The 27,369-nt window shown below is 43.2% G+C and overlaps 1 protein-coding gene across 1 annotated transcript in view; it reads left to right on the top strand.

Annotated features, from left to right (window-relative positions):
- Nucleotides 1–27,369, top strand: part of PCM1 (pericentriolar material 1) — a gene marked incomplete at its 5' end in the record, with an annotated part of 3,258,627 nt that overhangs the window by 2,660,006 nt on the left and 571,252 nt on the right. The window contains one exon of the mRNA XM_044063494.1: nt 1,467–1,601. Within this exon, the coding sequence (XP_043919429.1) occupies nt 1,467–1,601 (135 nt within the window). The remainder of the gene's footprint in view (nt 1–1,466; nt 1,602–27,369) is intronic.

Here is a 27,369-nt window from a genome sequence, read left to right as displayed (position 1 = left end):
TTCTCCTCCCAAGATTGGTGAGCTGAAATCAGCCACTAACTTGCTCCATTTCCGATCAGCTCCTACAACATGTGATTCACAAGTCAGTCCTGCATTTTTTGGTCAAAGTCAGGGCTTTATCCCTCTGCACTGTGAAGTTGTCTTTTTTTACTTATTTGATCTGTAACAGGACAATCCTCAGTAAGTTGCAGATACCACCCCCATCCTTCTGTTGTGGGTAGCAGTGCCTTTCAGCAGTTACTGTTGAAGTATTGTAGCTGAGCAGATATATGTTTATGTCCTTAGGATCAGACACGTAGATAGTCTGTTGTTTTCATAAAGCAAATAGACTAAGCTGCCTCTCCTGTTGCATTTAATGATACCACAGTTGTACCAGTACTATATACACATTGCCATGAGCACTAGAGCATCATGAGTGGAAAAATGCTAGGTTGTAATGAAGCAGTTTGAACCCAGTCGTAGACTCACTGTGGAGAAACTAACTAGATCATCTAATACTGCAGTAAAATATCTGAACTTCGTGGTGAAAACTTTATAGACTTAAATATATTTAGTTTCTGATACCTGTTTTACAGAACATTATAGAATTTTCCAACAGCAGTTGTGTATGCCTGTATATCTGTGCGTATATTTGTTTTTTAGGTGCTTCTACAGATTGCATTGCAAAATACAAATATTCACTGTTTCATCAACACTATACAAAATGTGTCATGTGCCCTGAGAATTGAGACTCATTTAAGATATAAGAAAATACATGTAAGGTTAGCATTCAGACATTTGAATGGTTTCACAGACCCAAACTGCATATCCAGATCCACATCCCTCCAATTGGTTGTCTGTTGGTAGTGTTCTTTTGTGCTTTGCCCAGATTTGTAATACTTCATGTTGATCCTCTTTCACTTGCCTATGGAAGCCAGCTTGGAGAATGGGTTTGGTTTGTTTAGAAAGTAGAGTATATTTCCACATAATTTATCTTTAACTTTTTATATCTATGTGTAAAGTGTTTGGGAATGCCATCTATTAGAATTACTTACCCATGTTTATTTTGTAATTGTGAAATCTCAATAGCTCAACAGGTGGAGCACACTCCTTTGGAGCAGAATGCTGTGGGTTCTATTCCTACACTAGGTAGTTGGGTTAATTTTTTTTCAGTCCTAACATTGCTGTGCAGCATAAGGATGTTGCTGCACTACTGAATGTCTTGTCCTTCGGTTGAGATGTTAAACCAAGGCCCCATCTGCCTGAGTTGGTGATAGTGGATGTAAAAGATCCAGAGGCACTTATCGGAAAAGTTAGATATGTTCCCTGGTGTCTTGGCCAAGTTTCTTCTAGTTAGTATGAATGCTATGTCTGGTCTCCCCTGAAGAGGCCAGTGGCCTAGTGGGACTAACCTAGTCAACAAAGTGTAAATAAATAAAAAAGTAAATTAATTGTTTATTAAGTTTTGTTGTGTGTATGTAATCTAGGAGCACATGGAGGAGATCTGCTCTACACATTTGCTGACATCTGTAAGACGAATGGTGCTGACTCTAACGCAACAGAATGATGAGAGCAAGGAATTTGTGAAGTTTTTCCACAAGCAACTTGGAGGTATACTGCAGGTTAGTTGAAAGAGTTGCAGCATTGCTGTTTTGTTTTCGAATGCTGGAAATTTTCAGTTCCATTGTTTGTTCACAGAATTAAAAAAATGCAGCAGTCCATAATTCAGTCATAGGGAATGTAAGACTTGTGAGTCTTGTGAATTTTTACTCCTTGCCCATCACCAACCCATGAGGCTGTACATCCTTTTTCACGGAGGGCTAGGCCAGTTAAACCAGGGGTGAATTTGTGAATGCCCATCCAGTTCCTGTTTGAATGAGGGTAATGCATCACATTGCTTGATTTGCAGTGTGAGTCTATTCCCACTGTTTGCGTTTCTGCCTTGATTTACATCAATCCATATCTAACTTTGCAGTGTTCCCTGGGTCCAAGGACTTAATGGTCTAAAATTTTTCTCCCACTAACAGCATAAATCTTAAATAGACTTTTTCTGTATCTTCGTAAAACTTTAGCAAACTAAACCAAATTCAAAGTGCAGAATCACTTAGAATATTTTTAAATCAGCTGACCATTTATTTGAGTGGATTTTTTTGAAGCACCACAGTCATTGTTTAAAAAGTTGGAAATTCATCTGTGTAGTGTCATGCCATAAAAGGTTAGGATGATAATTATAATCTAGAGTTTGACCTGATTTTACTTTTTTGTTGTGTCCCTTTTGGCTAGGATGTTCATCTGCAGAGTAACCAGTGGTTTGCCTTCCCCCAGTCTTCATCTAGATTGACTGATCCCCAGCATGGAGTGGAGCTGCCAACTTCTAATCACAGCTGGGGATCATTCATTCATCTTTTGGGGGTTGGGAGAGGAGCTCAAGGCATCCTAACCCAGGGTCATGAGCTCCCTAACTACAGAGAATTTTTATGTCTTGTAGTCCCTGAGAAAGAGTGTGCAGTAATGTAAATACATGTCCATGTATGATCCTGCCCATGAAACACTGACATCACCCCACCCAGTACAGATCTGTACTAATTGCTTCTCTGCAGCCACTGTAGAGAGCGACATTGTGTCACCGAATGCCATGTCATACCATTCCCCCTAGGTAAGCAAGCTGGCTGTGTCAGCTGTTTAAACCTCTTAACACCAGTTTACATGCTTCACAGGACAACTCCTTGTCCCTAAACTACCATGCTGACTGAGACTGTACATTTTTTAAAATTGTATTAGAGTTATTTCATTATTTGGTAGAGAATTCTGCCAACAGCATCGGTTGAAAAGAAACCTTCACAAACCAGTTCATTGTTAATGTATAAAAAATACATTAATTGCCTTTTAAAAGGGAGTGCCAAATGCCAGAGACAGACATAAATTCCATCTGACTCTTGAGATGGATGCTACTGGACTTCCAAAGCAGACTTTCAGTATAAAGGTTTAAAAGTGTGCATTTCATTTGTTCTCTGTCAATCAAGAAATACTTGGATGCAAAAGCTTGAATTCTTTGAAATCTTGTAATTATTCTTAATATGTTCATAATTAGATCATCGTTGCAATAATAGGTGACATCCTGACAAGGATTGGGACAGCCATCAGCTTTCCAGAGTTCATAGGTTCATACTATGCTAACTGCCCTTACAAGTCATTTTAAGCCTAGCCAATTATCCCTTGTGAGACTCAAACCTTGTACCTTGTGGTTGCAAGGAAAACACCTTAACCATTAGGCCATCCCGGCATGTTTCACACACCTTAGCCACTCCTCCCTTCATGAGTGTCTAGGGCACCAAAACTTAGAACTTTGTTGTTACTGGTGCTTGGCAAGCATTTTCCAAGGCTAGGCATACAAGTAATTTCATATAATTTCTTTGAAAATGTATTTACTGAATTTTCTTACTACCCTTTATGAGCATTGTCATAGGAATGTTTTTATGTTTAGAATTCCTTGTGAGGAATGCTGTTTAGGTGAAAAGTTTTATCATTTGGTCAAAGTTGATAGCTGGGAGCTATACCTACTGGTTTTGAAGGTTATCATTAACTTTTTTCCCTGAAAGCGTGTATGTTTTACTTAATCACTAGTCAAATGCAGGTTCACAGGAAAAATTCTGGTTTTGATTTTTTATAAAATAATTCGCTTACTTGAAAGGTCGACTCTTCTGTTTTTAGTTGCAACCAGGGCTTTAAATTACTGGTGTTGAGGGGTGCCAGTACAGATATTTACTTCAAAAGTAATAATTGATAAGTTGTCTCTCTCGCCTTCATTCTTGCTGGTTGGGTTCGGAGCCAATCCTCGGCTCCGACTCTGCCATTTTCTAAAGCTCGAGAGCTACTTACTGGCTCGAGGCCTCCCGATATCCCACAATGCCTGGCACTAGACCCCCAGATGTCATTTGCCGCTTCAGCTACAAGGTTGCGCTTCACTGGCTCAGGTTGTATTAATCTCTTGTATTTTTAGTAGTTAAACTGTTAGTGTATATTTTTCGAATCTTTTGTTAAATCAGAGTAGTACTGTAGACTAGTCTTAGTTACCCTATGTTTTCTTACCCTTAGGAAACTCGTTTTTACTTAGAGCTTCTCCCCTCCCTATCTCCCTAAGTAGGCCGTTTAAGTTAGAGGCTATCCCCTTCCCTTTTATATTGTTTTTCAGTAAGTAGTAGTGTTTAACCTTTGTAGTCTAAGATCATAGTCTCTTAGCTTTTGTTAGTATAGTTACCTAAAATTTTTGTGTGAAGGTGTGGGACTAGTGTGTGTGTGTTTTTGCACTAGTCTAAAATTTCATCCATCGGTATTCCTTTTATTTATAACTTGTCAAAGGATACCAAGGTATCAGGGTTCAAGAAGTGTGACTCGTGCTGTCAGAAAATGTCTTTGACAGACGGTCACACTTCTTGTGTTTATTGTTTGGGTTCCCTACACCTGCCGGACTCTTGCTCGGTATGTCTTGCCTTTAGTCCGAGAGTCCTGCAGGAGCGTAGGAACAAGTTAATGCTCAGGGGTTTACTAAAACCCCGAGGGGTCTCCGGCAAAGTCTCAGCCAGCTAAAACCCCTAAGCCCACCAAGGCGTCAGCTCCTAGTACGGAGCCGTCGCCAGGTGGAGCGTCTGCTTCAATTTCGGTTCCGGCCAGGACCGAAGTATCAAAATCTCTCTCGGCACCGACCTTGGTGTCGGAGCCGTAAGCGATCCAGATCGCCATCCCTGGATTCGATTCGCTCGGCTCCGGGATCACCTTTGCTACAGTCTGAACGGAGCCATAGGTCCCACTCTTCTCGGTCCTCGAGGCTGTCCGATCATGACTTGGAGAGAGTGGTTAGTAGACTCCTCAAATCGCAGGCCCTGGCTAAAATGTTAACTAGCCCTCCTCATCAGGCTGTGGCTGCTCCCTTTTGTGAAGTAGTTCCTCCTCCGACTCCTCCTGTCAGTTTGGAGCCGGAGCTTGTTGGGGCTCAGATCCTGGAACCGTCGGTGCCGATGCTTCCCCTTTCGGCTCCTTCTGTGCCAATTTCTTCAGTGGTTCCGTCCTTGGAGGGATCTGGGCGCCGAGACTCCCTCGTCTGCTCCGAGGAAGCAAGTGGCATCGGATCCTTGTCTGACCCCGTTCTCCCTCTCGGAGCTTCGGCGCAGGTAAGCTCGGTTCCTACATCGGCCTCGGAGCCGTCCCTTTCGGTGCCGGAGAGGATTCCAGTCTCCTCGGAGCAGGGGCCCTCTTTTGTGCCGGACAGGGGCGCCTTCGAGGTCATGAGCGTGCTGACTTCTGAGTCTGCACCTCGATCAGTCCCTTCAGCTCCTCCCCCCAGGGTGCCTGCTTAGGTCTCTGCCCCTCCTCCAGACCCCAAGCGAGGGGATCAAATGCTCCAGGTCACCCCACTGGGTGTATCTTCCTCTTCCGAGGCCTCCCCTGAGATTTCAGAGGAGCCCCCTCGAAAGAGGAAATATAAGAGGAAACATGTTGACTCTCCAGAGTCGGTCACGTCAGATACTGACTAGGAGGATTCAGAAGGGTCCCCAAGATCTCCCTCTGAAGATGTCTCTTTCTCAGACGTCCTTGAGATCATTAAGCAGAGGGGGAACTGGTCTGCCCTTAACCCTTCTGAGGACGAGTCTGTATAGTCGTATGCGCTAGGTTCTCGCCCCTCCACCTCCTGGGTGTCTCCGCCTTTCGATCCATTAATGGAAGTGGTGGCTCGGAAGGCGTGGTCAGCTCCGGACACACTGGAACCAACCCCTCGCAAGCTCACTAAGTTTATCACGGCCCCCCAAGATAAACCGTTTCTGACAAAGGGTGTCCCCGTTGAGGCCATGGTGGTAGCAGCTGCCACGAAAAAGGAGTTGGCTGACACTTCTGTACCTGTCCATCCCCCTAATAAAAAGTTTAGGGTGGTGGATAGATACGGGAAGTGGATGCTTTCCTCAGCGACCTTCTCCATGCGGTCGCTGAATTATTTGTGCCACTTCACCCGTCTTCAGAGGGATCTCCTCAAGGAGCTAGGAGATACCCTGCAAGATCCATCAACTGCGGGGTGCTCAAGACAAGCTAAACTCCCAGCTAACTGCTCTTAATTCTATCGTTAACTCCTCCATGCGGCTCATTTCGTATGCGGCTGATGGGGCGAGTAGAGCCGCAGGCACAGGCGTGGCTTTGAGAAGGCATGCCTGGATGCGGTTAGGTAACTTCGCTGATCCCTTCAAGGCGTCTTTCACCAACACCCCTTTTGATGGTTCGGCTCTGTTTGGACCTCAGGTGAAAGATACACTTACCAGGTGTGAGCAGGAAGGCAAGACTCTCTCTGCCGTTGGAGTCTGTTTTTCCACTCCCTGTAGACCATACCCTACGGGTCAGAAGAGTGGGAAGATGTGGTTCCGGAAACCCCAGGGAGCCGTGCCTGACACACATGACTAGTTTCCCTCCAGAGGCAGAGGAGGGAACAACAATAGACTCCGCCCGCGGGGCAGAGGGGGTCCGCAGAATCAGGACAGCAGAGAATCTTTCTCTGACAAGCCCTTCCAGCACCCCTGAGGGACTGCCCGGCTGTCCGCCTTCGGAGGCAGTCGGGGGAAGGTTGTCTCTGTACCCAGAAGCCTGGCGTCTCATCACTCGAGACAGATGGGTACAGTCTATCATATCCGGAGGTTGCAAAATCCCGTTTGTCCACACTCCCTTAAAATCAAACAACCCCATCCCAGATGTTCCACCCAGTCTAAGAGAACAGGTAGTACAAGAAATTTCAAGACTGCCAAAAAAAAAAACGGGCCATCCAGCAAGTCCCAGCAGACCAGCAAGGATCCGGAATTTACTCAAGGTTCTTTTTGGTACCAAAGAAGACAGGGGACTGGAGACCCATTTTGGATCTCAGAAGACTAAACAAGTCTATTCAAAGAACGAAGTTCCGGATGGTCACGCTTCAGTCCATTCTACCCTTTTTGGGTCAGGACAATTGGATGTGCTCCATAGATCTTCAGGATGCGTACTACCACATCAAAATGGACAGGCGTTCCAGAAGGTTTCTCCTCTTCCGGCTGGCCCTGCCCTTTGGTCTCACCACAGCCCCAAAGGTGTTCACCAAATGCATGGCAGTGGTTACCACTCACCTGAGACGGCAAGGATTCCAGGTGTTTCCATATCTAGACTACTGGCTCTTTACTGCTACCACCAGACATCAATTGCTAAGAGCCAGGGATTATACCATCCAAACATGCTCCAACCTAGGTTATCTCAATAAATTTAGAAAAGTCTGCATTGTCGCCTTGTCAGTCCTTAACCTTTATAGGCGCAAGATTAAATACGAAAGATCTGTCTGCAAGGCTTCCAGTAGACAGAGTGGCAGACATTCGCCAACATGTACAGGTATTATTAGGATGCAGAAAGATTCAGTCCAGATTCGTCCTAAAAACATTAGGTCTCATGGCAGCAGCGATCATATTAGTTCCCCTGGCTCGTTTTCACATGAGGATTCTCCAGTGGATGCTTTTCACCCAATGGTCCTTCCAACAACTTACTTTGTCTCACAAGATAATAATCACACAGTCATGCAAAGACCACTTGGCTTGGTGGATAGTCTCTCCTTCAGTACCCCAGGGCAGACCATTTGTCCTTCCTCCTCCAGTTGCCACGGTGACCACGGATGCCTCCCTGACCGGGTGGGGGCATTTTCAGGGCATGACTGTCCAGGGCACCTGGCAACCCCACGAGTACCACTTGCACATAAACGTCTTGGAGATGAGGGTGGTGCTTTTAGCATTACAAGCTCTTCAGAACTCTCTACCCACTGGGACCATTGCAATTCAGACAGACAATATGTCTGTAGTCTGGTACATCAACAAGTAGGGCGGAACCAAGTCATATCCCTTATGTTGAGAAGCACTCAGACTATGGCAGTGGGCGATCTCCTCTCAACGGTTTCTGACGGCAACGCACATCCCTGGGAAGTCCAACGTCATAGCGGACAGTCTAAGAGCTATTCTCATGCCTCACGAGTGATCTCTCAACCGGACAGTAGCGGACAGAATCTTCCGCAAATGGGGTCAGCCTTGCTGCGACCTTTTCGCAACTCTTCTCAACAGCAAGTGCGACAGTTTCTTCACTGTCTTCCCTCTTCCCGGACATTCCCCCAGAGACACTCTAGTTCATGATTGGCCCCAGGGACTTCTGTATGCATTCCCACCCTTTCCACTAATTCCCAAACTAATTCAGAAAGCTACCGTGCTGGGTTGCAGGATGATCCTCATTGCCCCCTACTGGCCTCGACAAATCTGGTTCCTGTTCCTGCATCGTCATCTTCTAGAGCAGCCTTGGAATCTGGACCCAGTTCCGGACCTCCTGATCCATCAGTCGGGCAGGCTACATCAAGTCTCTTCAGTTTCTCAACCTCACTGCTTGGTTGCTCCACTTCCAACCTTAGCCAGGCTTCCCAGTATTTCCAATTCAGTGCGTGAGATTATCCTTTCCTCGCACAAACCTACAACCAGGAAGACTTATGCTAGTAAGTGGAAACGTTTCTCTTTCTGGGCAGAGGCTAGAAATATAGATCCCTTCACGGCCCCATGTCCATAACGTTCTGGACTTCTTAGCAGAACTTTTTCAAGCGGGCTCCTCGTCAGCCACCATTAGAGTTCAATTAGCAGCAATCTCTAATTTCCGTAGGGGCCTGTCAGAATTCAGCATCATGTCCCATAAGCTTTGCAAAGCCTTTCTGAAAGGAACAATTTTGCTCAGGCCTCCAGTGAGAGATCCCCCGCCTCTGTTGGACTTAAATTTGATCCTAGCTTCCTTGATACTTCCTCCCTTTGAACCGGCAGCTTCCTGTTCCTTGAAATTGCTTATTTGGAAAACCTTCTTTTTGGTGGCCATTGCTTCAGCGAGGAGAGTTTCTGAACTTCAAGCCCTTTGTGTTCGTCCTCCTTATCTAGTTTTCCATAAGGATAGAGTTTCACTCAGGACTAATCCTTCGTTCCTTCCTAAGGTCCCCTCCGAGAACAATTTGAATCAATCCATCGATCTGCCAGTCTTTTTTCCAAATTATTGCAACAAAGCTGAACACAAATTACACCAGTTGGACGTTCATAGGCAATTACGTTTGTATTTGCATAGGACTGAGCAAATAAGGAAATCAGACCAACTCTTCCTGTCCTATGCGGAGGATAAGCAGGGTCGACCAGTGTCTAAAGTAACCTTATCCAGGTGCTTGCCCTCTATTATTACCCTTATTTATCAGCTGAGGCATAAAGAACTCCCTGCTAAACCTGAAGGCCACTCTACTAGGGCTTCAGCTACGTCGGTAGCCTTTCAAGTAAGACTACCAGTGGAAGCTATTTGTGCGGCGGCCACATGGGCCACCCCTCATACCTTCATTTCACATTATAAATTGGATGTGGCCTCTAGGAGTAGAGCTGATTTTGGCTCAAGAGTCTGTTCCGATGAGCCACCCAGGACTAAGGTGCTAGGGACAACCAGCAAGAATGAAGGCGAGAGAGAACTTAACATTAAGAAGTTATGTACCTACCATAACGTTCCATGTTAGTTGTCTTCTTCTCGCCTTCTTTCTTGCATCCCACCCTCCATCCCCCTAGCCTAGATGGACCGAGAAGAGTCTTCCTACGAGTCTTGTCACTGGCTGAGTCTTTACCGTTTTATGTCCTCTACCTTTTTCTTCAGCCCTCTAGCTGAAGTCTTGCTTTTGGGACAGTTGTCCTCTTGTATTATTTTGGTGTTAGGTCTTCCAAATGAGATCTGGGGGTCTAGCGCCAGGCATTGTGGGATATAGGGAGGCCTCGAGCCAGTAAGTAGCTCTCGAGCTTTAGAAAATGGCCGAGTCGGAGCCGAGGGTCGGCTCCAAACCCAACCAGCAAGAAAGAAGGTGAGAAGAAGACAACTAACACGGAACGTTATGGTAGGTACATAACTTCTTATTCATGTTTTCTTTAATTAAATCACTTCTCCAAAGCTGTATCTGGTTTAAAAAAAAAAAAGGTCTGTATAGTCTGTTGATAAATTCACTCCAAAGTATCTTTTGGCAAGCAGAAGGTATACACTATAGTTGAATTTTCAAGCTAGAGGCTAAAGCTTCTGGATCTGATGTCCTTTTCATTCTTCCTCACTGAAGGGTGACTGATCCAACTCTGCTGCATTTTCAAGACGTGGAGCTTAGTCTCCAGCTCCTCCCTGTACCCATAATGCTTACACCATCCCTAACTCCTTAGATCTTGTTTGCCACCTTACAGCCAGGATGCAGATCCCTGGTCTCGAGCATGAGAAAATTATTTTCCTTGTATTTTTCAGGAATTAATATTGATAACCTTTCCTAGTTGTACGTTTCTAGTTTTTTTAGTTGTTTTTTGTCAGAATTTCTTTCCTTCCCTCCTCTTTGCTACATCTTTTAGTAGTTTTTACTAACTTTAGTGTTTGTTTTTTCATGTTTCTCTTAAGTTCCTTGTCACTTCCTGCGTTTCTGCTAATCTTTCAAAAAAAAAAAAATTGCTTCTAGTAGTTAATTGTATTACTATTATACCGTGTAAGCGCTTAACTTGCATTGTGTTTTTCTGTACGTTTCTGAAGTCATTGTCTGAGAAATCTTCGGGTTATAAAAGATGCATTCTTGTGGGCACAAGATCTTTCACTCTGCCACAAGCAGTGTGTTTATTGCCTGCACCCTGAGCATTTAAGGTCAGTCTGTGAAATTTGTGCCACCTTCAGTCCTAGGGCCATATCTGACTGACAAATTAATCCTAAAAGGTTTGCTGCCTGCCTCCTCTTCTCCTGGGGCTCATACCCCCACTATATCGCATGGCTTGAATGAGCCTAGGAAGAAGTCATTACCTAAGCCTCCCAGAACTACTTCTGAGCCTTCTCAGAAGCTTGCTAAAACATCAGATCCGAGGCATTTATTTTGGATCCACAGAACTCCTTGGATCCAAAACATATTACCCCCGCTCGGATCCAGAGATGGCATTGTTATCCGACAGGTGTGATCACTATAGGCAGTACTCCCCTTCCTTTGGTTCCAGTGCCAGATCCCAAGCCTTTGGATCTGACAGCTGGGAGTCAAATTCCAGAAAACATTCTAAGACCAGTCTCACCAATGCTTCCAGCAAAACTATTTCAAATGCCTTCAAATCATTCCAGACCCTACTTATCTAGATCTTCTAAAGCTGGACAGAGGCCAATATGGACAGGATGATGTGGAGATTTCTCAAGGCTGAGCTCCAGCTGGGGGTCTTGCCAACTCCATCCCCTCTCAGCTCAGTGAGTGCACCTGCCCAAACTATTCAGCCTCCTCCTCTGATCCGACCTGTGGTTTTGAAGTCCCATGATCCAAGATACCAAGAGAGTCTGCGTCTGATTCGAGGAAGCCCCCTTCTTTGACTCCGGCGATTTTACCCTGACCAGCCCTGCTCCAGTTTCATCAGATCAGAGCAGGTTTCTGATCTGGGATTTCATCATCGGGTTTAGCTCCAGTGCTGTTGGATCCCATCCCTTTCTCTTGGCGCCTTGGCCCTTGACAGCTCAGATCTGATTCTTTCTGGAGGCCACAGATCTGGGGTTGGTCTCATCCTCTACTTTGGCTACCTCCGGTCCGAGGGAGATGGGAGGGGTTTCCCCAGGGCCTTCTGCTTTCCAGGTAATAAAAAGGATATTTTCTTCACATAGAGATCCATCCTCTCGCATCTCGGGTCCTTCCCTTCATCCCTCATCGGGTCCAAGCACTGAGCTCATAGTTTCTGCTCCAGATCAGCCTACCCCAGGAAGCCTCCATGCTCTTCCCATTTCTTCTGACACCTCTCCTGAATGCCCCATGGAGGAGGTTCTGCAGAAGAAGACATGGAAAAGGAGGCACATAAACTCCCCAGTGGAGTCCCTCACTGAAGACACTTTGATGAGGGAGAAGGATCCTTTGTCAGATCGCCACTGGACGACATCTCCTTCGGAGACTTCCTGGAAATCCTTAGACAGAAAGTTGGCTGATCTGCCTGACCATCTCCTTCTGAAGAGTAGTTGTTCTTGGAGCCTTTCTGGGTGAGCCCATCTTAGTCCTGGATGATCCCCTCCCGGCAGACAAACTTATTGACCTAGTTTCCTGCTGGGCCTGGAAGGAACCAGACACTGTCAAGCCCATCCCCAAGAATCTGGAAAAATTTTTAGTTCCCCCCCCAGCAGATAGAACACATTGGAGCAATGGTGTCCCAGTTGATTGCATTGTGGTGACAGACACACAAAAGGAAATAGCTGAGCAGCGCTCTTCTGTCCATCCACCGAAGAGGGAGTCCAGAGCGATGATGGGCAGATTTGGAAAGTACACCTATGCCTCAGCCACATTCACGCTGATGTCGTTAAACTACTTGGCACACTTTACCTGCTTGCAAAGATATTTGATCAAAGAGCTCTCAAACTTTCTTGCTGAGACTGTCTTCGGAGGACTTCAAAAAGGTCTCTCCCCAACTGGCTGCTATTATCTATTGCTAAATTCTTCAATGAGGCTGATCTCCCATACAGTCGAGGGTACCTCACGAGCAAGTCGGTTCAGGCATAGCCATAAGGAGTTGTGCCCAGATGAGGCTATGCGACTTTGCGGAATTCTTTAAGGCATCCTATAATGCCCCCAAGAGAAACCAGGAACCAAACAAGAAAAAAACTGATGGGAGGTCCAGGGAGCACAGAATTCCAGTATAAACCACACAGCTAGTAGCAACCACCAGAGATTTATTCTGATGAAAAACGAGTCTCTCAATAAAATATGCTGATAATTGCAATGATTGCATTTGTACATGCCCTTAGGTCTACTTGAATAAACCCGTGTCACGTTTCATTTCTAAAAGGTTCTTATTGCCCTTTTTGAACACAACCTTTGGGTTGACCCCAAACAATTCATTGCCTTCATTGATACTCATCACAATTGGCCAAAAATTGCACACGGTGTCCACTGCATCATAGATGTTAACAGACAAGCTGACTATTGGTGAACGTTCAAAAGGGACAATTGATGGTTGTGATACTTTGCACAAGCTATTACCAGCCCCAAATAGTCATCAGTTTGACCACCAGGAATAAGTAATAGCGGCTTGTTAAAACCATTTCTCCTCTTACACTGGACTCCTTCCTTAATACTGTCCAGTAACTCAACGGGGTAACCTCTTTTACTGAACATGCCAATCAATTTGTCTGTTTCAACAGTGAAGGTGGCATCATCAGAAATTATACGAGCAAGTCTGACCAACTGCCTCTTGACCACAGCCCTCTTTTGAAATTGTGGATGCCAACTATTGAAATAGAGGTAAGAGTTGGAAATTTTTTTTTTTTTTTTTTTGTTAGTAGATGTTGGAATGAAGACAATTTCTCTAATAATCCTTGGTTGCCAATACATCCAAATAGGCCATTGAATCATGACCCAAACGTATGGGTAAACTCTAGGAAAGATGTACTACCATTGATATACTCGAGAAATTCGCTCAATTTTGTGGCAGAATCATCTCAGATAATAAAAATATTGTCCCGAAAACGAATGTAGAATGACCAACATTCGGCAAAGGGATTATTGACTACATAATGCTTCTCCCAATAGGCCATGAACAAGTTGGCAAAGCTTGGGGCGCAAGAAGCCCACATAGCCAACCCACTTTCCTGTTTGAACAACTGGCCTTCAAAATAAAGAAAATTGTTGGTCCAAACCAGATCTGTAAGTGTACAAGCTGTGTTGTCATTATTCAACAACAGTCTTACCTCAAAGAATACTTTCCAACCACTCCCAACCCTACCTTATTTGGAATGACAAAATATAAATTTTGGACATTTGTTGTGACCAAAATACAATCACCCGAGACAGCTTCGGTAGCCTGGTCAAAAAATTCCAAGAATTCTTACAAGTATGTGGAACTTCAGTCAAGGGGGTGGCGTAAGCCACAAAACTATGGGCTAGGCTTGTAAATGCCCTCGGGCAGATAGCCTAGTATGAACCTATGAACCTATGACTGATGGTTTTAACAGGCTGTCCACATATTTGGCAGTGTAGAAAGTCTTGCTTCTACCCGCATCCACTATGGGTCTCAAAGGTGGATTTTGGGTATCCCATAGATGCCTGCTACCACTGGATGCTGTTCCAGGTTTGAACCTCGATCATTATTCTGACTGTCCTGTCTCTATAATCCAGTGGGCAGAAGGGCAACAAACTTGATCTGAGGAGTTAGGAATTGTGTAGAGGAAGAAGCTGGAGACTAGGATCCAAGTTTTGAAAATGCGGCTGAGTTGGACCTGAGGGTCGTATCCATGACCCATCAGTGAAGAATAAAGAAAATGGACAATACAAATGCCAAGTTATAGTAAGTACATAACTTCTAATTTTGAGGGTTGCCAAAATTTTTAACTCAGAACTCATTTATGAGTGGTTACACCTAGCCACTGGTAAATGCCTTTTCCAGTTAAAAGTAGGTCATGGTTTTCTATTTCACTGCGAAGTGAAGTTTTTGTGTAAGAAAAAAGTTTATTTTTCTGTTGAAACTGGTTACTAGAGACTAACACTTGTGTGCTTTGTGGTTGTCACTTAAGAATTTTATCTCAGTTTTGTATCGCAGGGTAAGACATTAATCCACACTGTCTGCCTTCTCAGACTCCATTGTTGGCAAGGTCATGGAGAGGTCCAAAGAAGACTGGTGAGTCCTCCCAAATGAAAGGATTAAAAAGTAGACTTGACCATGTACTCTTCCATCGTTCACTCACCCACCTCCATGTGCATCCTGAAAATTCCACAAGTCTTAAGTTTCATTTCCCCTTTGTGGCAGCCCAGTCCTACCAAAAAGTTACATCTGGCTGTATTATGCCTTTACTCTTTTTTTTTTTTTTTTTCAAGGAGTCCACCTCTTCCATCCAATCCTCTTTGTAGCTTCCTATCTTAGTGTTCTGTCTGAGTAAATGTTAGATCCCGTTCACCCAGATCAAGTAGGGAAGGATTACATGAAAGTCTTTTATGATTGATGAAACTGGACTCCTGTCCCGATTTTAAATTCTCAAAGATTTCATATAATTTCTTTCATGTTTACTGTGTTTCACTTTTTGTAATAGAGTGCCGAGAAAGCACTTGCCTCCCATGATAGCGGTCTTCAAACTGCAAGGCATTTGCATATTTACATTTTTGGAAGATTCTTATTTGCAGATTCATTTCAAGATTTCAGCAGTCTCTGGCCTTAAACTTTTTTTCACCTTGGGTTTTCTAGTTATAATAGAGAAATCTTTCCTGTTGCCATCATTGTGTTTCTGAGATGCATTTAGCATACACCCTTCTTGTTGGCGTCTTTCTCAAAGCATACTGGAATATTCATTTTCCCCTACCCAATTGTAGATTATGCCATGAAATAGCTCAGAAATTAAGTTTTTGGAGTGAGACTGTTTTAAAGTTTCATTTCACTATACTTCACATGAGAAAATTCAGTGGTTTACAAGATCAAAAAATAATACAATTGCAAAAGATTGTTTATTTCAGGTTTTCGTTCCACATGCAGAACTTCATCAGATGGAAGTGTATAACAAAAAAAAAAATAAGCAAAAATCGTATGATCAATCCGATTAAAGTTTTCCTCTCAATAAAAACTTTACAGTTCTCCTTATTTAAACCTGTATGCGGATAGGCTTCTAATTTTAATTGCCAAAGATATTCCTTCTAATCAAGTTCTTTTTCACCATCAAACCTATTCACCACTCAGTCAATAAATTTAATTCCTTTGCTGTTAACACACTTGCTGGCATATTTGACCTGTGCATTATTGAATTCCTTAATTTCTACAGCATACAAATGCTCATAGCGATCACCTACTAACTTATATTATAACGCACAAGGCAGAGACCCCCCACCAGACCATATACAGAACAATCAGAAACAAGAAGAACTTCAGTGCTGTTAATTTCCAAAATTAACTGAAGTCATTAGACTGGTCAATACTAAAAAATCTACCACTAGATGAGGCCATAGCTTACTTTAATACTAAATTCGTAAGCATCCTTGATTCCCATGCTCCTGCATGTACTACAAAAGTTAAATCATATTCTGCAACCATGGCTCACAAAGGATACCAAGTTAAAAATCAAAACTAGAAACAAAACCTGGAACAACTGGCGATCAACTAAATCCCCTCTTGACCATTTAAAATACCGCCAACTCATGAATGAAACAAAAACAAAATCCATTCTGCTAGACAAAAAAAAAGGTACTATCAACATTTTCTACATAAACACCAAAACAATCCCCAAAAGTTCTTGACAGGCATAAATCAGCTTCTTCATCCAGGGCAGTCAACCACCCCAACCCCATCAAACTTCACCCATAATTATTCAGAGGCCATAGCTGGTGCCTTTAACTTTTTCACTGAAACAATCCAATCCCAGGTTAATCAACCAACTCCTACACACTCCAACCCTACCTCTAATCTACCCACTATTCATCCCCTCTTTAGCTTCCAACATGTCTTTACCACTTTTATCCAAACACTAATAAAAAAAAATTAAAACCAACTATCCTTTCTGCTGACCTCCTCCCTGCAGAATGCTTACAAAAAGCTGCAGAAGCCATTGCATACCCCATCTCTATCCTGATTAATAGAACCTTATCCAATGGTGCTGTCCCCTCCCTCTAGAAAATATCCCATGTTATCCCACTCCATAAAGATGGTAGTTCCACAGAACTATCCAACTATAGAACCGTTGCCATTATTTCACCACTAGCCAAAATAATGGAGAATTGCGTACATAAGCAACTAATGCATTATCTTATACAGAACAATCTGCTGTCTAACTCTCAGCATGTCTTTAGGCCACATCACAGCACCACCTCTGCCCTCCTTTCCTTTACTGATGCCATTAACCAAAACAGGAATAATAATAGGCTATCCTCAGCCCTCTTTCTTGACCCTAAGGCCTTTGATATGGTCAGCCATGAACTTCTCATCCATTCCCTAAAATCCAGCTCCCTGAACAACCATGCAATTCAGTGGTTCCAGTCCTATCTGTCTGGCAGACAGACTGTATTATTTTATTTTATTTATTTTTATTTTACATTTGTTGACCAGGATTGTCCAACTGGATGCATGTCCATTTTCTGCGGAGGCCCGGGGAGAAAAGCTCCAAGGGTAAGCAGATACAGCATTACATAATACCAGCATTACATATTACAGACTATTTACAGAGATTACATAAGTAAGCAAGTTAAACAAGTTCCACAGGTTACAGTTAGTCCTGAGCACAAGTCAGGATTAAATTAAATTACACAGTAAACTGGTTAACAGATTTTTACACATTCGAGTTAGCCAGGCTTGATACATTGACATAGCCAGTTAAGTGACAAATGTTGTTTGAGTCTAGTTTTAAATTGACCTAAGGTGGAAAGTAAGGTAATATCAGCTGGAAGAGAGTTCCAGGATCTACTTACAGAGTTTGCAAAGAGAGAATCACCGGCTGTGTTATTAATTTTGCTAGTCTGAATTAGTAGTTTGTTAGAGGATTGAAGTGGTCTAGGATTGTTATAGGGGGTGATAATATTTTTAAGTGCAGGAGTATTGTCCGGATTATAGAGCATTTTATAGGCCATAATCAGTTGGTTATACTGGATTAGGCTAGGTAGTTCAAGCCAACCAAGCTGATTTAGATTGATGCAAAGATGTGTCCTAAAAGGCAGCCCAGTGGCAAACCTGGCAATGTGGTTGTAGCAAATTGAGAGTTTGTTAAGGACAGTCTTGTTCAAATTCGAGTAGAGGGATGCATACAGAAGGGTTGAAAGAAGGTGAGAGCGAGCTATGGCAATTTTAGCTGGAGGGGTTAGGAAGGCTTTTATTCTGTAAAGTGACCCTAGTTTTTTATTGATGGTTTTGATAGTTTGGTTAACATGTAGGTCAAATTTGAGATTGTCTATGATGACACCTAATAGTTTTGTAGATGGGTCAGGGGAGATTATTGTGCCATCATTTGATTTTATGGTAAAGGTGAAAGCGGTAGACCTACGTGTTGGTGAAAATAACAGCATTTTAGTTTTTTGGGATTTAGGATTAGACGATGTTCAGAAAGCCAGTTTTCTATTGTATTAAAGGTGGTCTGGGTAGCTGACCATAACTCTACTGGAGATGTGGCTGAGCAAATCAGAGTAGAGTCATCAGCATATTGGATACAGCTGACTTTTGGGATGACAGTATAAAGGTAGTTAATGAAGATGGAGAACAGCAAGGGCCCTGGTATAGAGCCTTGTGGTACTCCGATGGTATTAGGTAGAAGGTTAGAGAGTTTGTTCTGCCAGAGGACAGCCTGCTGTCGACCATTCAGGTAGGATTGAAACCATTGGAGGACTCCAGTATCTAGACAGAATGTTTGAAGGGTGTGGATTAAAAGTTGGTGATCAACCATATCGAATGCCTTGGAAAGATCCAAAAAGAGGGCTGAGGATATATAATTATTAGATGATGGTGGGAATTTTAGCTTCTACTATGGTTCGATTGATTAGTATTGAGACAGGGTAAGCAATAGCATCAGCTGATTTTTGTAGGTACTCCACAGGGAGTTGATCAGCAGAAAGTGTAGTGGGTTTTAATTTTTTGATCAAGGTACGGATGAGTGAAGTGGCGACTGGTTGGAAGCTGAACGCAAGTAGGTTTCTAGGGGTGCTACTTTCAGGACCAGGGGAGCTAGGAGGTAGTTGGCTAGCTAGGGCTTGAATTGTCTCAGTAAAGAATTGGTTAAAACTATCAGAAACATCTTCAGGGGTTTTATCAATAGTAGCAGCAGGGATTGGGGTTGAAGTTTGTCCAGGATGTAGTAGATTATTTAACCCTTCCCAAAACTTCTGAGGGTTATTTTGATTTACTGTCTGTAAATTACAGTAGTATTGTTTTTTGTCTTGTAAAATTGATTTTTTGGTTTCGTTCCTGGATTGCCTGTATTTAATGTGATCTTGAGGGTCTTTAGAAGAATGCCATAAAGCCCATGCTTTGTTTCTAAGGGTAATTTTGAGTTTAGACTCCATATAGAGCCATGGTCCAGTTTTTGCCTTGGTTCTCTTTGAACGAACAGGTGCATGCAAATCAAGGATCTCAAGGAATTTGTTGTTAAAGTATGCTACTGCTTCCTCTAAGGGGAGGTGTTTTAGAATAGACCAATTACATGAGTTTAGTTCTTGTTGAAATTTGGCAGGGTCAAAGTTTTTATTGTTTCTAACCTTTCTGAGTAAGGGTTGTTGGGAATTAATGGTTTTGTGCTTAATTATATATGTGAGAAGGTGATCTCTTAGGCCATTAAGGAGGGTACCAGAGGTGTACAGTTGGCATGGCATGGTCAACTGTCCAGCCAGTTAACTGTCACATTCTGTGTCCTTCAAGGCTCCATTTTAGGACTACTACTCTTTTCTGTCTTCATCAATAACCTTTACACTGCTATCCTTAAAGCTACCTGCATTCAATATGCAGATGATTCCACCTTGATCTGCACTGCCTCCTCTCCATCAGACCTACAAATCTTAACCCAGAACACATTTAACACTATTGAAAACTGTCTCTCTAACCAACGTCTATTGCTGAACCCCAGCAAAACTAAACATGTTCATCGTGCATGCAGCTGCAGTCATTGCAGATGGGTTATCCTGCCGTCAGGCGGGTCCTCGGTCGGACGAATTCCAAAGTCGAGGTCCAGCGTCGGTTGTTGTCGCTTCTTCCCTGACGTCAGTGCGGCAGGGGTATAAAAGAGGCAGCTGACACCATTTTCTTCAGTCTTTCTTGCCGCGCGGTGCCCGAAGCAGAAGCAGTTCGCAAGTGCTGGTCGGCCAGCTCCTGAGATTCTGAAAGTATTTCAGCCAAAGTCTTCTTTAAAGCTAAGTACCCCGTTGGGGAAACTTTTCTTGCCTCAGACCGATGTCAGACAAAGTTAATAATTGCATTTCTTGTGTGAAGCAAATACCGCATAAGGATTTTCACTCTTTCTGTATACCTTGCTTAGGGCCAGACCACAACGTCTCGGCCTGCCGTTTTTGTGCTAGGTTCAACAAGCGCATTATTAAGCGCCAGGCGGAGTTCGCCCTTCATTATTTTGGCAAAAAATGTATTTATATCATGTCGTCGGATACACCGACGCCAGTTTTAAGCAAAAGACGCAAAGACAAGGACCGACATCCGAGGTCTGCACCGAGTACTGAGACCACGCTTAGGCCGACTACCGGTTCTCAGCGAGGTGCCTACGCAGCCCCTGACTACCAATGAAACTATTTTACCAGTGACTTCAGTACCCGAGGTCACAGGCTCCTCTGTCTCCATTCCCACTGCAGATACCGACGCTACTCTTGGCGGGGAAACTGAAAATTTAGTGAGGCCCACCATTTCTGAAGGCGTCTTCAGGCCTACCACCTTCTCTATTAAATCCCTCACTAAATCTAAAGCTACCATGAAAACTAAAAAACAGGGTCCTCAGACCTCCTCTCAAGGCCCCATGCCTAAAAGACAGATGCTTAAAATGGCTGAGGATTTGATAACTCTCATCAGGGGTTCTCAACCCCCCTCTGACAAAAGACCCAGACTGGAGGAAGACTACCCTTCCTCAGACCAGGCTTCTATTACCTCAAACCATTCTGAGGACCAGGATTATGCCTATTTCCCTTTTGAAGACTCTGATACTGAGGAGTCTATTCCCTCGGTCAACTCCCCCACCGGGGACTACTCTTTTGGGGAAACCCTGCATACATTGAGGGAGCACTTCCACTGGGAAGGCCAAGATTACTCAGATTCCAAGAAAAGGCTCAGGGAATTTTTACTGCTCCCCCAGAATAGGCCCCTGGCTATCCCTCCTGTTTTAGATATTTTGGATGATGTGTACGCAGAAGCCAGTCTTAATCCAGATTCTTTACCTCCAGCCCCTGTTAAACCAGACAGGTATTACCGGGTTCCTGATTCTCACCAGTTCCTTTATAAAAGCCATACTGCTGACCCAGAAACAATTTCACAGGGTCCCAAGGGAATAAAGGCCTCTACTGCTAAAAACCCTTTACCTTCAGAGAGAGATTCCAGAGCATTAGAAAGGTGGGGGGAAAGAGGTGTATACATCTGCCACTTATGAGGGCATTAAACTGTCAATTTCATATGTTAAAGTACCAACAGTTTTTGTTATCTCAGCTGAAAAGCAAAATGACACAAACAGAGCAACCAGATTTGAAAGAGTTGCAGGATTTGTTGCATGGAGCAGAGCAAGTGGGTAAACATACCTTGCAGTGTGGTTTTGATGCTTTAGAGGCCTCATGCAGAGCTGCTGTCATGGGGTCTGTCATACGTAGGCATGCTTGGCTCAAAGAGCAAACCTTACCAGATCATGTCAAAGCAAAGTTATTAGATGCACCACTTCAAAAAGATGTATTGTTTGGTGTTAAAGCTGAGGAGGTACTAAAGAAAATGGAGGAAAAAGCGAAATCTATGCAAACAATGAAAGATTTTTTGCAGGTGCAACCTCCACGCTTCAGCAGAAACTGGCCTTCAAAAAAATTGGTCCTTTCCAGCCACGGACAGACCTCAAAGGGGCAGATACAGACGCCCAAGGGATAGAGGACAACCTCAAGGATCTTACAGAGCTAGACAGTGGCAAGCACCAACCCAAGAGGTGGAGAAGATAGATCACAGTCATTTAGAAAACAGACACAATGACTTCCCCCTATGCCTGCCAAACAAACTATAATGGCAGCACCTTTGGGCGGAAAACTGGCATTATTTTCAAAAAACTGGCACATTGTTACAAAAGACAAATGGATTCTGGACATTATAGACAGAGGCTACAGGTTCCACTTTCACACCCTTCCAAAAATGAGAGGCTTGCCAAACCTGCCACAAAATCAATGGGCAGAGGCACAAAAACAAATTTCCGCTCTCATAGGTTCATAGGTTGGTACTAGGCTATCAGTCCTAGGGCCTATACAAGCCTAGCCATAACAATCCCCTGGCTATTTCTTCCCACATTATTTACTTTCCTGGACCCCTGTCTAGCAGGGCGACTGACTTGATCCCTGGGGTGAATTTCCTTTCTCCCATCCAATCGTCAAGGTTCCTCTTGAAGAGGTCCATGGATATGAAAGCAATTAAAGAGGTACCTGCAAAAGAACAAGGTCAAGGTTTTTATTCCAGACTATTTCTGGTACCAAGGAAAGACAAAGATTGGAGACCCATCTTAGACCTATCCATCCTAAACACATATCTACAGGTGCCAAAATTCAAGATGCTCACATTACAGCAGCTTCTTCCCATGCTGGGCAAGGAGTCTTGGCTGGTAACGTTGGACCTCAAGGTGGCATACCTGCATGTCCCTATCAGACAAGATTGCAGAAGATACCTCAGATTTCTTGCAGGTTCAACCCATTACCAATTCTCTGCATTGCCCTTTGGCTTATCTACTGCGCCCAGAGTGTTTACGAAATGCCTGGCATCAGTAATTGCCTTCTGCAGGCAACAAGGAATACAAATCTACCCATATCTGGACGACTGCCTGATCCAAGCGGACAGCAAGGACATTCTATTGCAGCATCTGGCATTTGTAATAAAACTGTTAAACTACCTGGGATACACAGTGAACAAAAAGAAATCAAAACTAATACCTTCTCAACAGATAATTTTCCTGTGTGCCAGCTGAAATGCAACCACCCAGATGGCCTACCTCACGCCAGACAAACAAGGGCAACTGTCTCTGTACTTCAACAAAATGGCAACTTTCACCAGACTAACTGCAAGGAAAGTCCTGCAGGCTCTGGGATTCATGGCATCTTGCATCCCACTAATACCATGTGCAAAGCTGCATATGAGGAAACTACAATGGTACCTAAAAAACTTATGGTCTCAACACAGCCACAGCTTGGAAACAATTATACCACTCATTCCATGCCTTCAAAAGGAGTTTTTGTGGTGGGCTCAAGCATGCCAAAGAAACACAGGTCTCCCTTTCTGTTTACCTCAAGCAACTCAAATCATCACAACGGACGCCTCAGACTATGCCTGGGGGAGCACACATGGCAGATCAGTGCATTCAGAGAAAATGGTCCCAAAAAAGAAGCACCTACACATCAACCAAAAGGAGATGCTAGCCGTGCAAAATGCTCTTATGACCTTCAAAGACCTACTCCATCCAGGCCAGCTATTGATAAGAACAGACAACACCACAGTCATGTGGTACATAAACGGGGGAACTCATTCATACCCCCTGTGCAGGCAAGCCATGACCCTGTGGCACACAGCACTGGAATTACAAATTCAACTACAGGCACAATTCCTGTCAGGGAAGGAAAACACACTGGCAGACAACTTAAGCAGAAATATGACAGACCCACACGAATGGAAGTTGCATCCTCAAGTCATCTCAAAGATAACTCGGGCATGGGGACAGCCAGACATAGATCTATTTGCTACCCACAGAAATTACCAGTTGGAAAAATTCTGTTCAAGGACCTATCATCCACAGTCCTGGAAAGTGGACGCACTGTCTTTCAGTTGGACAACATTGACAGTCTATGCCTTCCCGCCTCTTCTCTACTGACCAAAGTTCTATTAAAAGCCAGAGCAGAGAGGCCACAAATGATGCTCATTGCTCCAGATTGGCCACGACAGCACTGGTATCCTCTCCTAAAGAGCCTGACACACTCACCACCATGGATCCTACCTCTAGTTCCTCTTCTGTTGCCCCAGCACAACTACAAAATCCTTCACAGCCTGCTCAAAACCCTGAATCTAGCTGCATGGAGAATACCTTAATTTCCCAACAGACTCTCCTCTCCAAGGAGGTGCAGGATGTCATCTTGGAGGCCAGAAGACCCTCTACTAGAAAAACCTACTCCGCCAAATGGAAACGATTTTGTTCCTGGAATCAAGAAAAGGGCCAGAATCCTTGGGTAATAAATATACCTCAAATTTTACAGTACCTAGCTGAGATGTTAAACAGTGGCCTTTCCTTCTCCTCCATCAAGATCCACGCTTCAGCCATTTCTGCACAATACAATACAGATCCTCCTTTATTCTCACATCCTCTATTAAGACGGTTCCTCAGAGGGGCAAAAAATATAAAACCCCCACGGAAACCACCAGTCCCAGCTTGGGACCTCAACTTCGTATTGGAAAAGCTGACCCTGCCTCCCTTTGAGCCGGCTTCTTCAACAGCGCTACAATACTTGTCGTGGAAAACAGCCTTTCTTCTGGCTATTACCTGAGCACGCAGGGTTTCGGAACTACAGGCCCTCATGGCTGTGCAACCATTCATCATTTTCCATCAGGACAGAGTTTCCTTACGAACCAACCCTACCTTCATGCCAAAGATAGTATCCAGTGTAGCTTTGAATCAGACTATTCATTTACCTACCTTTTATCCAAATCCACAGAACAAAGGGGAGAGACTAATACATTCCTTGGACATTCACAGACAACTTTATTATTACTTGGACAGAACAAAATCATTCAGGAAATCTGAGCAGCTCTCTGTGTCCTATGCTACAGGTGCTCAGGGAAAGGCTATTTCCAAACAGACAATTTCAAAATGGATACCCCACTGCATACGCTTTTGTTATTCATTTCATGGAAAATCTGTGCCTGTATACATTAGATCCTACTCCACCAGGGCTACAGCTACCTCTGCAGCTTTCCTCAGGGGGGTCCCTACCAAGGACATTTTGGAAGCAGCTACTTGGAGTTCAGTGCACACTTTCTCCAAGCGCTACCACCTTCCACTATACTCAAAATGTAGAGCGGGCTTTGCCACAGCAGTCCTGCAGGGCATCCTAGCCCCTCCTAGTTCCACTTAGTGCCTACCACCCTTACTTAGCTTTGGGATTCTATTCTACCCATCTGTAATGACTGCAGCTGTATGCACGATGAACATAGTACAGTTTTGTACCTACCATAAATGTAGATGTTCGAGTGCTCATACAGCTGCAGTCCAGGTTACCCTCCCTCCATCCCCTCTTAGGACAGGCCTTATGACAAACACCTTTATCATATAACCTTTTTGGGGTATTCTTTTATGGTGTATTTGCTTGCAACTACTGTTTTTTGATTTATCAACATTGCATGTTTGCATAATATTATGTTTTGCCTTCCTTCTGGGGGCACCTGACATCTGGGGCAAGAAAAACTGAAGAAAATGGCGTCGGCTGCCTCTTTTATACCCCTGCTGCACTGACGTCAGGGAAGAAGCGACGACAACCGACGCTGGACCTACACTTTGGAATTCGGCCGACCGAGGACCCGCCTGACGGCAGGATAACCCATCTGTAATGACTGCAGCTGTATGAGCACTCTAACATCTACATTTATGGTAGGTACAAAACTGTACTTTCTACTCTTTACCCCCAATAGTAGATCCACCCCATTTTGCTTTTCTGTTACATCCAACAATGGTACATCTATCTCCTCGAACAACCATACTAAGCTTCTAGGGGTAATTATAGTTAATGATCTTAAATTCGATCTACATATCAACAAAACCATAAAAAACTTCAATAAGAAGCTTGGATCTGTATACAGAAATAAAACATTTTTAACCCCATTAGCTAGGACCACAATTGCCCGTTCGCACCTACTCTCAACTCTTGTATACGCCTCCCTTATACTCTCCAGACTAAATAAATCAGAACTAAGCAAGCTCTCATACAGCTAAAACCATATTGCCAGATTCGCCACTGGCTCAACATACAGGAGTCATCACTGCCAAAACCTTAATCCTCTAGGGTGGCTAGAACTGCCCAGCTTAAATCAATTCAATCAACTCTTAATAGCACACTATAGTCATCTAACAAGCTATTAGTCCAAACCTACAAAGCTAATAACTCAGCTGGTGAGTCCCTGTTTAACTACGTTGGCAAAACTTAGAATTCACTGCCAACCGATATTACCCTTCAACCCTCCCTGAGTCTCTCCAAAAAAGGCCTCAAACAGTAATTCAAAATGCACTGGCTTTGTCACTGTTCCAACCCTGATTATGCTACAAAATTATTACCCTACCTAGATAGTATTGTAAGCATTTATTACTCAAAACTGTTTGTTGTGACCTGATGATTTTGTTTAATTTGACAAACTGTGTAACTCGTGAGTCCCTGTTGGGGGCTTCACTAAACCAATTTGTAAATATACTTGACTCTTTGTGATATTTCGCTATGTATCTGAACTTTTGTGTAATCTTTATATTCTGTAACTGGAGATTTTCTCCTCGGGCCTCCGCTGAAAATGGACATATATCCGGTCGGATTATCCCGGTCAATAAATGTAAAATAAAAAAATAAATTCTATGAGCCAAATCTCTTGCTGTTCCAATAGAAAAAGCCATGTGTGACAGATAGTGACATAAACTTTAATTTAGAATTTAACAAATCGGGAACTATAAACGATTTACCTCCTTAATGTTTACAGTAATTACAACCAAGACATTTGAACATACGTTTAGGTTTAAATTTAATTTCAGCAGAAGTTATTGTTCAGTCTGGACTGAAATATTGATAGTGTTTGTTTTTTTATCTTTTGTGATTGTTTTGTTGTTTTGTAGTGCATCACTGCTTTGTGTTTGTTGTCTTTTGGCGTATTGGTGTTACAAGATCAGTTTGGATCCATCTCCAGCATACCCCTCTCATTTTAATTCCAGTGCCGGGGTTTGTGAAAAGGAGAGATTCTTAAAGTGAAATGGTGGTCTCTGCTCAGGCCTTAACATTTTTGCTCTTTCATCTCTACTCAGCCTGTAAGTTCAGATGCACCAGACTTTTGTATGCTGTTTTTTAAAAAGTAAATACACATGCACATTCCCTGATGCATAAAACAAGCTGTCTGTTCATGAAAGTCATTCATTCCTGTGGCAAATTTTGGTTCAGAAAACAAAAGTCTAACATTCGGCAGTATGGGAATATGTGAGGGAGCTATACTTCTTGATGTCATTAAACCAAGATCGAGGTCCGGTATGCAGAAACACCAACTGGCATAAAGTGTAGAACAGCTCACAATAAGGTGAAAAACTCCAAAAGTAGAATAATTTATTTTAAATGCCACAAGCCAAAATACACGTTTTTCGTCAATGATATGACTTCATCAGAAACATTCAAGTGTAGTGTTACACAGCCTTAAATACTGATACACTTAGTGAATAATTGACAAGGAATTAATATAATTAATATAATTACCCACATTTAAAGCACCAAATAAAAATTATTTAAAAACACTACATATAGTTTAAAATGCATGAATAACTAGACGATGTATGCTAAATAGCAGACATTCTAATATAAGTTAAACATTTTTACTGACCACAAAAATCAATAACATTTGTTCTGTATATATGTTTTTAATACAAAAGCAATTTGTTTAAGATGTAAAAAATATTTGCATATGTTTTTACTTTTGT

The sequence above is a fragment of the Protopterus annectens genome, chromosome 2.part1 (assembly GCF_019279795.1).
Source record: "Protopterus annectens isolate FY-2018-M chromosome 2.part1, PAN1.0, whole genome shotgun sequence".
NCBI lineage: Eukaryota > Metazoa > Chordata > Ceratodontiformes > Protopteridae > Protopterus > Protopterus annectens.
The sequence above is the reverse complement of the archived record's forward strand: the minus strand, read 5'-3'. Positions and strand labels throughout refer to the sequence as shown.